The sequence below is a fragment of the Chamaea fasciata genome, unplaced genomic scaffold, assembly GCF_029207755.1.
Source record: "Chamaea fasciata isolate MVZ Bird 193981 ecotype frontalis unplaced genomic scaffold, bChaFas1.0.hap1 SCAF_7, whole genome shotgun sequence".
Taxonomy (NCBI): Eukaryota; Metazoa; Chordata; class Aves; order Passeriformes; family Sylviidae; genus Chamaea; species Chamaea fasciata.
In genome coordinates, this window is record NW_027094092.1 from 9489473 (window position 1) to 9506155 (window position 16683).

At 40.8% G+C, this 16683-nt stretch overlaps 1 protein-coding gene across 8 annotated transcripts in view; it reads right to left on the minus strand.

Moving 5' to 3' along the window:
- NELL1 (neural EGFL like 1) overlaps window positions 1-16683 on the minus strand; it is a 305479-nt gene that overhangs the window by 255133 nt on the left and 33663 nt on the right. For all 8 annotated transcript variants that reach the window (XM_066187494.1, XM_066187495.1, XM_066187497.1 and 5 more), the window contains one exon: window positions 7431-7601. In XM_066187494.1, the coding sequence (XP_066043591.1) occupies window positions 7431-7601 (171 nt within the window). The remainder of the gene's footprint in view (window positions 1-7430; window positions 7602-16683) is intronic.

Below are 16683 nucleotides of genomic sequence, written 5' to 3' on the forward strand. Positions count from 1 at the left end.
TTTTACTTTTAACCCAATAACCAACCACCCATGGCCCACAATGTGGACTTTTCTATCCAATTACAAAATACCATCCAGACCCATGAAGAAGAAGGTGAAAAAGAAGGACTGGCTTCTGCCCTAAAACCTCCATCTTGCTTTGTATATATATATTCCTGTATTCTAAACCCTTAAACTCTAAGTTTTCCACCATGTGATATTACACGTTACACGTTACCCACATGTGATATTACTACACACCATAATTCCAGTGCTGTCACTCAATTCTGAAAGCCTTCTCCACAGCCTCAGGTGAAACGCAGTGTTTTCTTGGGGGCCAGTGCCTGTCAGCACAGAAAGTCTGAAATTCTCAGTGCCCAGGGTTCCAACACTGCCTGACTCCCTTCCCCTGCAGGACCACCCAAACACCACAGAGCTGCTGGTCCTGTTCATACACCACTGCTGCAGTGAGACCCGAGCCACTGCCCAGCACCCCAGAGCCCCACTCGGGGTTTCCAAGCCTTGACACTTTCCACCTCTGAGGACCCTATATGGTCCCAGCTCCTCACACCCAAGGGACAAACGTGACTGACCCTGCACCACTGCCCTTAAGGGTGCTGTCAATTTTCTGCCACCAAATCACAAAATAATGAGAACTGTCAGGTTTGGGGATATTAAGAAATGCAACCAAGCAGTCTCCACCTCCCTGCAGCCAACTTGAGGATTTTGTAAAGACTGGGTTCATAAAGTAATTACCTTCTGGGTAACTGTGCTAAACTGCCAAAGAGAGACACCTCAAGTATTAATCCACTTCATGAAACTCTGGGCCTGTTTCAGAGACCTCAGCAGACTCAACCCTGTTTGCTGTCACCCTCTCAAGCCCCACCACACTCAGGAGGTTTCAGATCTTTTAGAAAGGCTCTGTACTATTTGCTACATGAAGACTCAGGTCTCAAGTCTGTTGTTGAATAGTTCAGAGGGGCTCTCACCTGCTCTGTGGCAGACATCTAATGTTTTTACAAAAGTATTTAACTAGAATTATGCTATCATTTTCTCAATTCAGCTCCAGTATTATCCTATGTGACTTGTAGTTCTGAACACCAGAGTTAAGCTAACCACTTCAAGTGGAAGAGTCAGTTTATTTCTTAGATCTCAGTTAATCTGCATGACTAGAGCAAGATAATTGTTTTTACAACCTGAAAGGAAAAAGATCAAAACATTTGCTTTATCCGGTTGACTCTTAAATTACTATGATCACCTCTCTGTCCATATGACTCCCACACCAACAAATAAAAAGAGAATAGAGCCAAGTAACAGGTTCTCCTGAAAAAAAATTAATAGAAAAATTCCCTCTACCATTATCCATCCTCTCCCTCTGACACACCCAGAGGATGAAAATACAAGGAATGCAAGATGCCAGTGGTAAATCACAACACAATATTCCTGTCCTGCTGAAGCCATCAACCTGTCTACCAACATTCACACTCCACCAGAAAGCATCACAAGTCCCCAGTACTGACTGGGGGGGGGGGGGGGAGAGGGGGACCAAAACCATTGCTGAGTCTATATTCAAGACTTTGCAGGTACCAAACCCTGGCTCCACGGATCCCTAAAACTCTGCCTCAAGCTCCGATGGAAGACAAAGTGCTGGAGAATGACTTCTGCTCCTCTTCTACTGACACCAGCAGCACCTGGATCAGCTCCTGAAAGGAGCCCAAAGCAGATTTCATGCTGAGCAGGAGCTGTGTGAGGCCTCTCTGCTGAAGCTCGGTACCCCAGTACTTGTACAAGTGATTTCTGCCTTCTAGGGGTGGTCCAAGGGGCAAAGGCAGGCACAGATATGGATTGTTACCATTTTTTTCCCTGCTACCTTTTCAGCACTTCCATAAATACTCATGCATTCTCACAATTCTCTCAATGCAGTATACAAAGCAGTTCAAATGACTTTTTTGGGATTTAAAAAAAAAATAAATTTTCATCCTAATTGGGGAGTGGATTAAAATATATCATTCAGTCTTTGGCCACACCCATACTACCATTCTGCTGATGCATTAGCTATTCAGTGAAAAACCCTGGCTATTTAAAAGCTTCCTTAAAAAGAAAATAACGCTGACTGTATCCTCAACATTTCCTTGCAGTTAACTGCAGGAAAAGTAATGATAGAGACTGATGGCAGCTGATGTGCTATGCCAGCTGGAGATGTCTCTCACCCCAAACATTTTACAGCCTTTCTGCCAAACAAAAGGGAAAACTGGTATGTGAAAATTAACTTCTAGTCCACAATATCACAGATCTGAAGTTGGGTGCACCCATAATGCACAATTACACCACCACCAAGTAACCACTTCCCTGACAGCTTCTGCTACAGCTTGGAAAGCAGAGAAGCAATCTGGGTCACAAACTCGTATTCAAATATTCAAATAGCGAGACTAAATTACCTAGCTGCATAGCACTGCCACCACACCATTTTCCCTCTCAAAAGAAAGTGTCTTACAGTAACCAAAGCAGCAAATCCCCCTTTTAAATACATCCCTTAACCTTCTTTAAATTTATTACACTTTATTTAAAGTCACAGAACTTTGTTTAGATCAGTTAAAAACCTCAGGTTGGCAGCCAGAATATCTTATTTATAAGAACTCAGAGGTCTTGGATTCCCATATTTGGAGGATGTTACTTTAATTTATTTATTTTTCCAATTAAAAAGTTCTCACTGCTCATGCATTTTTTATTCCCTAATGCGCTGTTCTAACAAAAAAGAAGCAGACAACATGTTTTTTCAGTTGGAGACTACTTCCAAGCCTGCTCCAGTTTCATAATCTATTCTCTTATGCTCATACCAACCCCCTCCATCAAACAGCTAAGAGTGTCCATCAAAATCACAGGCTGTATTCACAGCAAAAGGCACTCCAGCACAGATTTTCACTGAAAGAACACTAATTTTTTCATCAAAGCACCCTTCTTTCCCTTCTATGCCCACAGAGTTCAAGTAAAGGAATAGGAATACTGTCTGAATAGGTGAGTACCTTTGTAGCAAAATGGCTGATGATAAATAAAACAAACAAAAAAACCAAACAAACAAAAAAAAACAAAAAAAAAAACAACAACAAAAAAAAACACACACACACACAAAAAAAACCCAAAAAAAACATCCTTTCAGGCTTACCCCTCCGGATTATTCAGCTACACTGAGAACAACTTGGAATTTCTATTTTGCAAATAGACTGTCAATAAATACATTTTGATACAGTACCTGCCATGTCCTAAATTGTAGGCTCTATGCTATTCCCTCACTCTCCTCAACACCATTAAATGCAACATATTTCTGTGCAGCTACTGTCATAGGGGACAAGCATCCCATTGGACAGTCAGGTGCCATGGGAAAAAATACAGACTGAAAAAGTACAGCTGAAACTAATTCCCAGAGAAGACAAACATGAGATCTTGAAGGACTTGACAGCCTCTTGGGGTTGCAAATCTCCCAACAGCACAGGTATGAACAGAGGCCCAATCTGCGAAGAAGCATGGCAGAGTTAATTTGATCATACATACATATATGTAAATATCTATTAGTATTACAGGTTATTTAAGGACAGTGACGCAGTTGCTCTAGCTGAATCCAAGCATTCACCAAAAAAATCCCTGACAACCTCTTTTTGCCTAGAGAAGGGAGGCATGGATCCTACCAAAAATCACCATGTCACTTTGAGCACAGGTTTTACTTGTGCATCAGTTAGTACATTTATAATTAATGCAGTCTTTTCATTTTTCTAAGCTCTCAGAACATTACTAGAATGTTAAAAGCATGTTAGCAAGTGGCTTCTCATGTCAGCTTTCTGAGACCCATCCCTGGCTAGAGGTTACAATCTAGGCCCAGCTCAAAAGCTCTTTAAGTCACTGAGGAGAGTCCAGTGACATTCAACAGGTTTCCAGTCTGGAGTTTAAGGTATCTTTTTTCTCTCCCATGAAGATGGGCTGAGAAATTTGGGGCTGTTCAGCCTTGAAAAGGCTCCTTGCTCAGATGACCTTCTAGCACCTTCCAGTACCTAGAGGGGCCACAAGAGAGCTGGAGAGGGACTTTGGACAAGGAAACAGAGTGACAGGACAAGGGGGAATGGTTTCAAATCAAAGTGGGTGGGTTTAGATTAGATAATAGGAAGAAATTCTTCTCTGTGTTGTGGCACAGGCTGCCCAGACAAGCTGTGGCTGCCCCTGGATCCCTGGAAATGTCCAAGGCCAGGCTGGACAGGGCTTGGAGCAACCTTGGATAGTGGAAGGTGTCCCTGCCCGCGGCAAGTGATTGGAACAAGATCATTTTTCAATTCCCTTCCAACCCAAATCATTCCATTATTCTAGAGTCAGCAGTTCCAAGCTCTAACATCAAACTAAGCTACAATTCCCACTCCTTGCTCTTGAAGGAGCACTAAAAGGAGCCAGTGAGATGCAGCAGGAGCTGATTTCAAAAGGACTTGGGCAAATATCCTTTGATACAGATGCTTCCCCCTCCATATGACACCTCATTAGAACAGAGACAATTGCACTGCTTTAAAGGTGATGCTTTAAAGCACTACAGGTCTTTGCTAGTTCCCAAGTACTTTCCCCTAGCCTACCCAGGTCTGAAAAACAAAGCTGACTTTGAATTGAATCCAAAAGATAATCAAGCACAAATGTCAAAGCAATTTTTACAAATCAGAGTAATGTGGGTGATAGGGCTGGGAAGAGGAAAAGTAGATTTGACTTTCTGTTTACAAATTAAACAGATAAGTTTCTTCTCCAATGCTTTCTGATCAGCTGCAGTTCCTGGAAGCCAGAGACTAGCTTTGGGTATCCCAGTATGAACCCTGCAGCAAAACTAGGTGTTGGGACTGGATATTCTTCCCAATGCAAACACTTGCAATTCACTCTCAGGTACAGATTAATTTTGGTAACACTGCATTCACAAATCCTTCGCTCACAATAGCCTTCCAAATATATAACATATTACCACAACCCTAAAAAAGAGAAGTAATGCATTTATGCAAATTCAGGCCTGTCTGTAAGGAAGCGATGTTGCAACCCCCTAAAGAAATACAGCAGAAATTCAAGGCATTCATTTTGGCAGTCAATTTCTTCTCTTTTCCCTTTTTGTTTTGCTGGCAAAAACAGTAAACAAAAAGCTGAGAATTTCTTTAACTAGACAGGTACACAGGAAGCTAAATTCCTGTTCTGATGACACCAAACCTCTGCAGGAGGTGGGACAGGTGAACACACTGACTGCATTCATATCCAGTTTCCTCTTGTTCATTCAAGTCTGCAGAAGCATCACTTCTCATCGTCCTGAACTCAGCCAAGGGCCAGACACCACACCAGCCCAAAATAGTGACATTTACACATAAAGTCCACAGCGCTTCACGCTGGACTCTGATCGCACTTTCAGCTGCAGCTTCCTAACACCAACATGAAGAAGGCCAAGGGTTTTCAGTAGTGCTCAGAAGTACCCCTCATTGACTTGCTCTTCATTTCCACAGCTTCAACATTTATTGCACTGTCATAAGAAAATTCCAAGAGGAACAAGATTTTGACTCCTTTTCCAAGTGCAAAGATATAAAGGGTTAAGATATAACCAAATTAACACCAGCATTCACAAAATTCTCCAATTAAACTGAACAGTGATGCTACAGCTGACTCAGGAACTTAGCGACTTCCTTTTTTTTTTTTCCCTCTCATTTAAACTCCTATTATGATCTGTCCTCAAGTCATACTTTCAGAACTATGCTCATTACTCTTCCACAGGAGGTGTCATAAAACACTACAATACACAGCCAAATAGAGACATCTCAGTATGGATTTATGCTGGAAGCAACCTTAGGATGTACCACCTTACGGGACATGGTTAGATGGATCAGCCCTGCTTAGGGCTACCTGACAGAGATGGCTGGACATATTTGTCACCTCATATGACAGCACAGCTCATTCCATAATTGTATTTATCTATTCCTGCCTGTTACCGTAAAGAAAATCAGGTCACAGCCACGATTCTGTGCAGTTCTCCTGTCCCTGGATAGAATTCTGCCCCTGGCAGTCGTTTTGTGTTTTCTTCATTTTACATTCTGTGCCAGAAAGCAGCCAGCTAAACAATCTGCTAAAGAGGGTCTTCCCAAAACACATCTGCTGTCCATAAATATATACATATATTTCAAAGTAGATAACGAAGAACCTGTCCCAAAACGCAGTATGTCAATAAACAAAAAAAAAGAGAGAGCATTCTGTTGAAAGCAAATAAATAACAGATAAATAATGGGAACATAAATAAATCAAATGACTGAAATGAAGAGAATTTTTGCAAACTGTAGATTTCATGCCTCAATGAAATTAAAATTACTCTCAGCATTTAATTGCTTCTAAGGTCCAAATAATGTCCAACAAGCAACATTCCTTCAGATTAGACTTTTCAGTAGTTAATGGAGTTGCAGAAAATGGTTGTAACATTCCTCTCAAAACAGTATCTTATAATTACTTAGGTCAAAATTCAAACTTTTTCAAATGTTCCAATAACTGCATACTCCCATAATACTCATCTAACTTTATTCTGCCTCTCTGAACAAAATGAAGACTTCCAAAAAAAATATCTGCTACCATCACCCAATCCATTTAAGTGCCACAATACCAAAATTCATATGCTGATCCTCTCACTGAACATTTTTTTTTCATTCATTTCAGTGCAATAAGGTACAAAAGTAATGGTTTGTTTTCCTCATTCATAAAGACTATTATGAAAGTCCCATTTTCAAGCTCTCTGAATTTCCTCATCAGCCAACAAGTCTGAAGTCTACAATACACTGTGAGATCAAGTCCCAAAGCAAGAGAGATTCTAGCTTTGCCGGTTTTCATTCCCTGAAATCCTGGCAATATGCCACCTCGCAGCCCTCACTACTTCTAAGGGAAAAGACAGAATACCCTTCAGAAAATAAAAAGCACTGGTTCCAGTCATGCAAAAAGAAGCTTCCAGGTTTCTCAGAAGTTCCCAAATGGGGCAGCACATGGAAAAAAATCAGTGAAAAATACATTGTTTGATTATGCAAAATAAAATTAAAGAGTCTCTGATGCATCTATCTACTCTTGAAGTTCCCAGGTATGCAGAGTGAAGCAGTTCACAACAGAACAGACTGCATCCCACCCATCCATCACACTTAAATGCAATCACTGGCAAACGTAACATCAGCTACTGCCTAAACTACAGAGATGCATTTAATACTCCCCCATCAGCAATCAACCTTTCCCACATTTGTTCATAATCACAATGAATTGTTCCACTTTAATACTTTGTTTTCCTTTCCTTATCCCACAGCAGTTTAGTGTGCCTTTTGAATGAGGCATTTATAAGAAAAAAAAAAAATCTTCTTTACCAATTTTACTCCCATAACCAGAGATTATTTTTTAAAGACACACAAATTTACAGAAGACATTTGCTTTACCTGTTGCAGTCCACATGGAGCAGAAGGTGGGATGCACTGAGTGACACAGCAACCCTGTGCCACTGTCCATCTGCCAGGCGGTACGGGAATACCTCCGTCCTCATCTTCCCATTAAACCTATAGTGGAACCTGATCTCATCCCGCAGGCCACTGCTCTCCAGCTCAAAATAGCTGCATGGAAAACATGAAGAAGGATCAGTTTCCCTTCTGGATATAACCACTGTCTCCAGCACTTTCTTCTTTAACTGATGAGACTTGTTTAAGCAAAAACCACAAGCTAAAGAGGTTACTCAGAATAATTAGCTGCTAATTAATTTTTTTTAAAAGAAGTAGAAGGACAAGGCTATACATTCAGAGCAGTACAAAACCAGCAATACTAATTACATGAAAACAGTGCAAAGTACCACTTATAAGCCCAGTCCTGGGCTCCTCCTGAAGTCCTCATTTCATTCATAGGAAACTGCAAGAAGCCAAGCCTTACTCTTTTCACCAAAATATTTTGTATGACTGCAGGCTTTGTAAGAAATTGAAAAATAAAGAACAGTACATATATCACAACCCGAAACAAATAAAAAGCCATTAAGGTAAGAAACCACCAGGTAATCATTAAATTTGTATTTACTACTTGCAAACCCAGTCAAAAAAACCACAACTGTTTATTTATAGGACTTCCCCACATGCAATTGTGCTTAACTCATTTTCTGACTTTTATTGTTACTGCCATGATCATTCAGCTCTACAAGGAAAGGACAAAACCTTCTGGCTGGATTAGGTGTCTCCACACCTGGCATAAACCATCCAACAATCAAAACCTTCATACAGCTGTCAGGAGATTTGGAGAGTTAATCAAGTGTGGCTATTAACTGGCCTCAAAAGGCTGTGGGGAGAGCCAGTTCATTCTCTAGGATGAATTTATACACTGACAGTATAAATTGTGAAGTCTTCTCTTGGACTTCACCAAGTATTTGCATCATAACAAATCTTTTTCCTGCTAAAATGAAGCTGTGTATATAGAAACAGGTGATGTAGACCTCCCTTTATAGTAGAAATAGCTCTGCAAGAAAGTGAAGATATTAGATTGTCCAGATAGTCCTTTGCCCCATCTACCTCCACAGTGTTATGTTTTTCCCTGTTGGCCAACACCAATTTAATACGGCATTTGAGAGATAGGCACTGATTTGGGGTAGGGTGGGAAAGACTACAGTAATGAAATCCACTTCCAAAAAATAAACACAACACAAACCAATAAATATTGGAGTGCCAGTTTTCATTTCTGCATCAGCCGTTTACACTGCTTGGCAGGACACAGGCCCTAACAGCCTGTGTGCACAAGCACTACATGGGGACTGTGCGCTTCTTCAGGATTAGATCTTACCAATGAAGCTGAGGGTTTTCAATGTAACTGGGAAAGAGCTCCTTGGGAGGAAACAGGTGATAAAACACTAGCTGGAAACATGTGCAGGACATCACAACAGGCTGGGAAGGGGAACACAGAGACAGTAGGCCTTCACCAAAAGTGAAATTCAAGCCCTCCTCCACCTTGCCAATGCCTTGCCATCATATTTTTCATGCAACATAAAAGCATTATTGGGTCACATGAACCAAAGGCTCAAGCGACAAAGTAAAAAACATAAGGAGGTAAAGGTAAAACCAACGCTGAATAAAAACACAGCAGGCATAGGTATAAACAAAATACAGGCAGTACATAGTGGGAAAAAAAAATCAGGCTGGTGTTGTGAAAGAACTGGCACAAGGAGGGCAGAGAAAGAGGGGTTTTCTAAATAGTAGAGCAGAATGTTGATTACCTACAGCCAACACCCACTAAAATACATAAATTACATTCACACAAAATCTGGAGAAGATTTATTATTTTGATGCTCAGTAACAATATAGTCAATATCCAGAAGATACTGCTGCTGGTGTTCCCAAGCCAGAAAAGCACTAGCACAAGTACTGTTAGTGATGTTACACTTAGTATTTTGTAATTTCCATCTGCTGTCACAGCACAAAAAGAAAGTGAGACAGAAAACTAAAAAAAACAAAAAAAAAAAACAAAAAAAAAAAAAACAAAAAAAAAAAAACAACAAAAGAGGGAGAAGTGAAGTACATTCCAGTACCTCACACACGAAGTATTTCTGTGTATATACATATAGGTAAAGATGTAGAGATATATGGTTGATCACAGAGGCTTATGAACCCAAAAACAAGACCATCTCCTGTTGCAGGAAGCAAATTGCTTCTTGAGGTCATTCTTCATATTCTCCAATAGCCACAGAGCTGATCACTCACCACACAATGATTTCTTTGTTAATGTAAAGGCAACAGTGCAGCCCTGGAAAGGTCAGTCAGATACTGCACTTAATCACATCTGTGCTCTATTATTTGTACAGCACAGGGAATTGCAAAGCTTCTCACTTGACAAGCTTTAGTGTCAATAGTTACCTCAGGACTGAGAACAGCTTGCAGCTTAGGCATCGAGCTTGTTGTCAATCTCCTGACTAATTTGTATAGTACAGAACAGATTACTTAAAATTTCCTGTAATAGCCAGTGCTAACATTTTTATATATGTGCACCTAATGCAGTAAGTGCCACAGGATTGTATTAAACACCATGTTTGACTCCTTCAGTGGCAGGAAAAGGAAGGTGACAGCAGGAATATTTTGCACCTATTCTTCATCACCTTCAACAAGTGCAAATCACAAACAGTTACACTCAGAGAAACATCAGTCAACAGAATCCCAACAGCAGAAACTGGCTGGGTTACCCCAACACATCTCTCGCTGTCATTTGAAAAGCAAAAGGCAACATAAACCAACATTCTTGCATTGATTCTTTCTTTTTTTAAGATGCAGAAATTCACACTGAGACCTTGATCACACAAACACTTCATAATGTTCTCAGTTCAGAAGTCCTCTTTTCTCTACCGGAATATAAGTCACATGCAAACAGTTTTCACAGTAGCAAATATCTTCTCTTTCCTCCTTCCACTAGACTCTGGGGGAAAGAAGCTTCTTCCAAAGCCATGGCACAAAGGCCATTCACTCCTGGAAATAAGTGCACCTGCTCTGTTTCAGAGTTCTAACCTGCAAATTGGGGAATGGAAATGAGGGGAAAAACAGACTCAGCCAAGTAATCATCAACGAGTGAGAAAATAATTAGTAAAGCCAGAGGAAATAAACGGATTTTTTTTCCCTTTTAAAATCACTATCTCATCTTCAATTTCAAATGCCATTGTACAATTTTTTTATCTACGATAAAACAGGTAAAAATGAGGAGGGGGGAAATTAATAGAAGCTACCATACAAGAGGCAGGAAAATGAACTGATCTCTAATAGGTGTTTTGAAGATACTTCCCAGTATTTTGTCAGGAGCTAAAAGAAAATCCATAAGATTGAAATGAAACAGGATTCCTGAAAAGATTACAACATCTGGGACCATCTGAATATATGTTTCATGATTCAGTGTGAACTTTCAGTGCTGCCATGAAATCCATCCTGAAAGCCCAAGAGAGAGAGCTCTGAGTATTGTGCTGCCAATCTCTGATTCTGCATGAAGCCTGTGTCAACCTGTCCTACAGGCAGGGCCCTGCTACCCTCCTGCAGACCTTTTTCAAGGAAGAAAGGTGTGAGACAGTAATCTCCTTGTCAACTTCTCAGCACTTAGAGTGATGGTCTCTTCCTTTGTTTGTTATTTCTTAGCAACAATTTATACTTCCATATATTTTAAGTAAGGGATGATAAGAAGTTAACACCTATTTTGACAGATGAAGATCTCAGAACACATGCATTAAGAAAGCTTATTTTTTATGGAACAGCAGTGCTATCTGACCTTGGCTGAAATTCTCCCACTAGTAGAATTTCCCTATTTGATAAGCATGTAAATTACTGCTGGCTTCTTTCGTACAATTATAGAATTTAAAGGCTTTTTATAGGGCTATCTGCAGTCTCTCATTCAAATCCCAATGTATAAGAGAAAAACATTGCTAAATTCAGACTGATTTTATGCACATCAAAAAAAGTTGGGATATTTCAAGGTCATGCAATGTGCTTTCCAGAAGGACAGTATTATTCCACAATTGATTCAAGATATTTTACAATTCTTTCTGACAGTTTTTGCAACCCCTACGTACCTCACACAAAAATGTCATTTGGAGAGGATAAAGCTTGACACAGTTACGTTTAATGATTGTTTTTTCTTCCCCTTTCTTTAAGCCGCCACTATAGTGACTAAACCACACATTTGACTGCTCATTTCACTTCCAGATCTGGAGAGAAAGGTTCCTAAAAGTATACTTTCCATTGAAAACATCTGCTGTGGATGTAATGACTAAAAAAAATTGGAAAAGTCACTATGAACATTAAATACGAACATGTACAACACCTGAAGCAGAGTATTTCTATAAGGGGAGTTGGTTTAATCCACCATCTGCATTAAAGAATTATATTCACCTATTCATCATCCCAACCCACAGAAGTGATCTAACCCTGTGGCAAACACCACCATGTTCCATTCAAAGGTTTTTCCTGCTATTAGATTCTGTGAGTGGCCAAAGGAAGGACAGCTCAGACTACAGATCCCATGACAGGGCCCCAAGAAGAATTGTGGGACTGGTGTCCTGCAGACCTTCCTTAGGGCACACAGCACTTTATTTCCTGAACTTCACCAACCCAATGCCTATCACCAAACACTAAAACATCCCACAATGAAGACAGCAGCACAATCAGGTACGCAGATTAAACGTTCCTGTGAGAGCTCTATGAACTAAAGCACGACTACTTTTTGCATTCAATTCTGGCAACCTTCCTCCTTATCACATTTAAACATAAATAAAGCAGAGTTATCATTCTGACTTTACAACTTCCACCATCCCTGATCAAGTGCCAGATGAAGCCCCACAGCCTCTTTCAAGGAGCAGCACCAGCACTTACAGCAGATGCTCTTAGAGCTACTGAACAGATGTCCCAGGGCAAAGCAGCAGGCACAGATGGCATCCCTGCAAATATGTACAAACTCGGGGTTGCCATCTAGTCAAAACATTGTGCATCTGCTTCACATTGAATGGGAGAAGGTCACAAAACCACAGGAGCTCAAGGATGGAAGCCCCATCCACCTTGCACGTGCCACAGCAGCACTACAATGTCACGCCTCCCAAATGATGGGAAGAAAACTGCTGCCATAAAAATCAGACTGTTACTGCACAGAAACTTCTGGAAAATATATTTGAGTCTGGCCAAGGCACGTTTTTAAAATTTTTTCAATAACAATGCAAATTCAGGAAAAGCCTAGAGATCAGTCATTTTGATGTAAGTTCAACAAGCTTCTGAAAAAAATCAGTCTTTTTGGACTTGTTTGCACACATAGCTTTTTCATTTTACAATAGCATCCTACTACTTCATGATAAAAATGGCTTCAGGCAAGACTGTGCTTAACCATCTTTGTAGACACACTTATTGATGTAGAGACAGGCAAAAAATCTGCACCCATTATCACAGAGATTTCAGGATTTTCAGCCTACAAGGATTCTGTGATGAATCACAGGCCATTACTCCTTTGGCGTTTTGCTGTTCCTCACCACCAAGTGAGTCTGTGTGCACAGTGGGAAACACTGTGTTGGGTGTGCTGCCAAGTGGCTCAGCCTGGACAATGACATGAAAGTGACTGAAATCTTGTTTTAGCAGCCCTTAGTACAAGGCAAACCAGGCCAAGAGCAGGCACTGGGCACTGTGCTGCAGATAAGCTGGCAGGCACCTGCCCAAGGCACCACCCTTGTCAGTGATGAAGCCATGGTGAGAAAAAGCCGTGCCTCTGAAAGAAAAGATGAATCTCTTCAAACAAAAGGAAACACTCACTTTGCAGTTGTCACCACGGCTCTGTGCAGATGCAAAACCAGAACAAGTTACAGCTGTCAAGGCAAATATTTCAGTCACTTCCACAGGCACTGTTCTTGTACTCTAGTTACTATAAAGTGACAGGGCGAGATCCCAAGCTCTGAAACATTAAGCATGGTGAAAAACACTGGATTTTGAAGAAATGCTCTCAACACGCTCAAGTGCACAGATCTACTCCTCGGCTGCATGTGCATCTTGAGGAACACATTTGGTGCAGTGAGAACCTCGTGTGGTGCCACTGTCACTGCCAAAGTGCCCCTGGATGGTAAGACAGGGGAGCTTCCTTAACATCCATACTGTTATAAATACATATCATATTGCTGGCTTTTTGCCAACAATAAGATTAAGATGTACTAAGATGAAGTATTAAAATGAAGGCTACATGTATAACGTTAAAATGGCTTTGCTGTACGGATGTAGTTTTTATTTCTGCTATTAGCAAAAATTAGGCATGGTGGTGATAGCTGATATAGTATGCTTGAACTGTCTGCTTGGTTGGGGTAACATCCAGTGAACATATGATGGGGACCCTACTGCTGACATGCCAATTGTCAACACCTACCATCTGTTGAAAGCATGGATCAAGGCCCAAACTGGAAATGGTAAGAAGAATGGACTAAAACCACAGCCAAGAAACACGCATGCTCTAAAAAGGCAGACCCAAGGAGGGGCCATGCTAAACAGTGCCTGGAATATGTAAACCAGTTTGTGGGAAAGTATGAATATGCATAATGATTTATGAATATGCAACAGAAAAGGTATTTAAGGAGTGTCTCCAAAATAGCAGGTGTGCTCTTGGCTGAATGCCAAGCACCCGGCCTTTAACCCTTTGCTTTATTATCTCTGTCTCCTCTTGCCTGCTATTAAACCTTTTAAATTTCATCAGGAAAGTGAACGTCATCTTTCACAATATTTACAAACCATCCAAAGCTACTTTTTATCACTGGTTTAAATAAAGAGAGAGCCAGAGGCTGCACAGCAAATCCATCCATGGCAAATCGTCACTTATGGGGCGTTAAAGACTCACTGCCGTGGCAGAGATTACACACTGATATCACCAAAGTCAGACTCACACTGGGTAGCAAAAAAGGTGTCCTGAACAGAAGCATTACCTGTGACAATGAAATCTGTTGCTAAAAATCAGATTAACTTTCAACAAAGGGAAACACAAAAGCCGAATCCCATGTATTGCATCACCTACCCTACTTCTAGTCTATTCCGAAAGTATTCCTCCCATGCAAGCAAATCCAATATAGCCAAAATGTAATAATACTAAACGCTTTCAAACCTCTCAAGCAAAAGCCTGAAAGTGTAACATCACTGTGCTACTGGCTACCCAAATGAGATTCTTCCAAACATTCTTATCCTTTCATTTCAAGCAAAAGGAACTAAAGCCAGACAATTAAATGACTTTATTTTTCTGTTCAGATCACTCTGAGGACAACAGTAATTGTGTTCTACCAGCCTAGTTTGAAACATTTAACAATAAACACTCCCACACTGACACCTCCTATTAGTATAGAATATTTATTAACATTATGTCTTTTGTTCTACCCATCTTACACACGGCAGCCAGGCATGCAAGCTGCAAGGCATAAAGCATTTATGATGTGTTTGTGTACCTGCAACTAGGCAAAGGTCATCCTAATACAAATTTACTCTCCTCTTTGATCACATAAAGAAAAAAGTAACCCCAACATCTGCCTGCCAGGTAAAAGGCAGCTAGAGTCAGAGCTGGTGCAAAGCAGCTACATATTTCCATGACATGTGTTGTAAGGATTGACCTTAAGTATTTTTGTTTTCATTTCACATGTCTAAAAATCTACCTTCACCATGGCTGCAACCTGCCTACTGTCTGAAAAAAAAGCCAGGTTTCTCTCCTAGTCCTAATAAACCAAGCAGGTACTACCACACTGCACCTAAAAATAGTACAGCATCTTTGCAGGCTTCAGAGCTAACACAGCCAGCAGGACAGGAAAGAGTCTGGCTGGAGTAAGCTGAAGTTACAACTCATTAAATCGTACCTCAAAAAAAACCCCAACAAACCCATACAAAAACAACAAAAAAACACCCTCACACTAAACACTGTCTAAACATTACTGAAAAGTAACCTGACAAAAGAAAATCTTCATTCCTATACATATCACCACTCACATCCTGCAGCTGTTGTTACGGGGCTCATCATCCACAGCCCTTGGCCAAAGGTTTGTTTCCCCAGTGAAGCATTTGCAATCCACAAAGTATTGGTATCTGAGGACTTTCTGCATGGGGGCTGGCTACATTTTAAGGCCAACCTGGGACTCTGAACTGGCATTAGCCCAGGGATCTCTGTGGGTGTGCAGAAGCTCAGAGCTGCCTGTGTGACCAGACAGACCCCAGCAGAGCCGTAACCAAATGCCCAGTCCGTCCCTCCCTTATGCTCATCACTGCAGCAACAGCACAGCTCAGGGGATCCCCAAATCCAGTCTCTAAATGCCAGATTTTAATAAAACAAGAGGATAACAGCTTTTTAAACTAATGAGGTCTGCCACCTGAGTAAAACTACATTATTTGAAAACAAATTACCCTAACTGCGGCATCCTTAGAAGAAAGGTTCTCCCCTCTAATATCTCAAATTCAGCAGCTTTTCAGTGATTTCTTACATTATGACAAATTCCATATGTTGCAAAACGTGGAATATGCCAAAATCATCTTAGGTCTGGACTGGTCAGTATTCTTTAGACACTTTAAGCTGGCTAATTAAGACTTTTCTAATCAGCAAGAAAGCACACTTAATCAGTGGAACAATTACCATCCCTTAGTGAAGACCACCCTAGAACTAATAAACTCTAAGGATGTAGTAAATCAATATGTCCTTGTATGCCTATTTATACATTGCCAACTTGGCAAAAAACTCAAGGTCCATGCATCCCTTAGCTGAACTATTTCATTTTTAACATTAAGAGATCACACCTAGAGGTCAAAAAGACACCTGCCCAGGCGAAGACCCTTCCCCCGGGTATGCACAGAAGTTAGCTGAGATTACAAAACTTGCATGGAAACTACTAACCAGTAGTAATAGAGGAAACTGGAAACTGTACTTGGAAAGTTACCAACTCAAGACTTCCATGTACAAATAACAATGTGGGAAGTCCTGTTGGTGTGCTTGGTTTGTGTGAGACCACCAAGCACCCAGGCTTGTGCAGACCTGAAATAAGTAACTGATGTCTCTCTCAAGTGTGTAATTATTGACTTGCTGCACACTGGATAAACAGACAACAAACACATTCCCCCCAGGTTCTCAGGGAAAAAAAAGAAAACCACCAAAAACTTTTCCTTTGCCCTCTCTCATGTCCCAGAACATGTATGCTCCATCTATATGCCC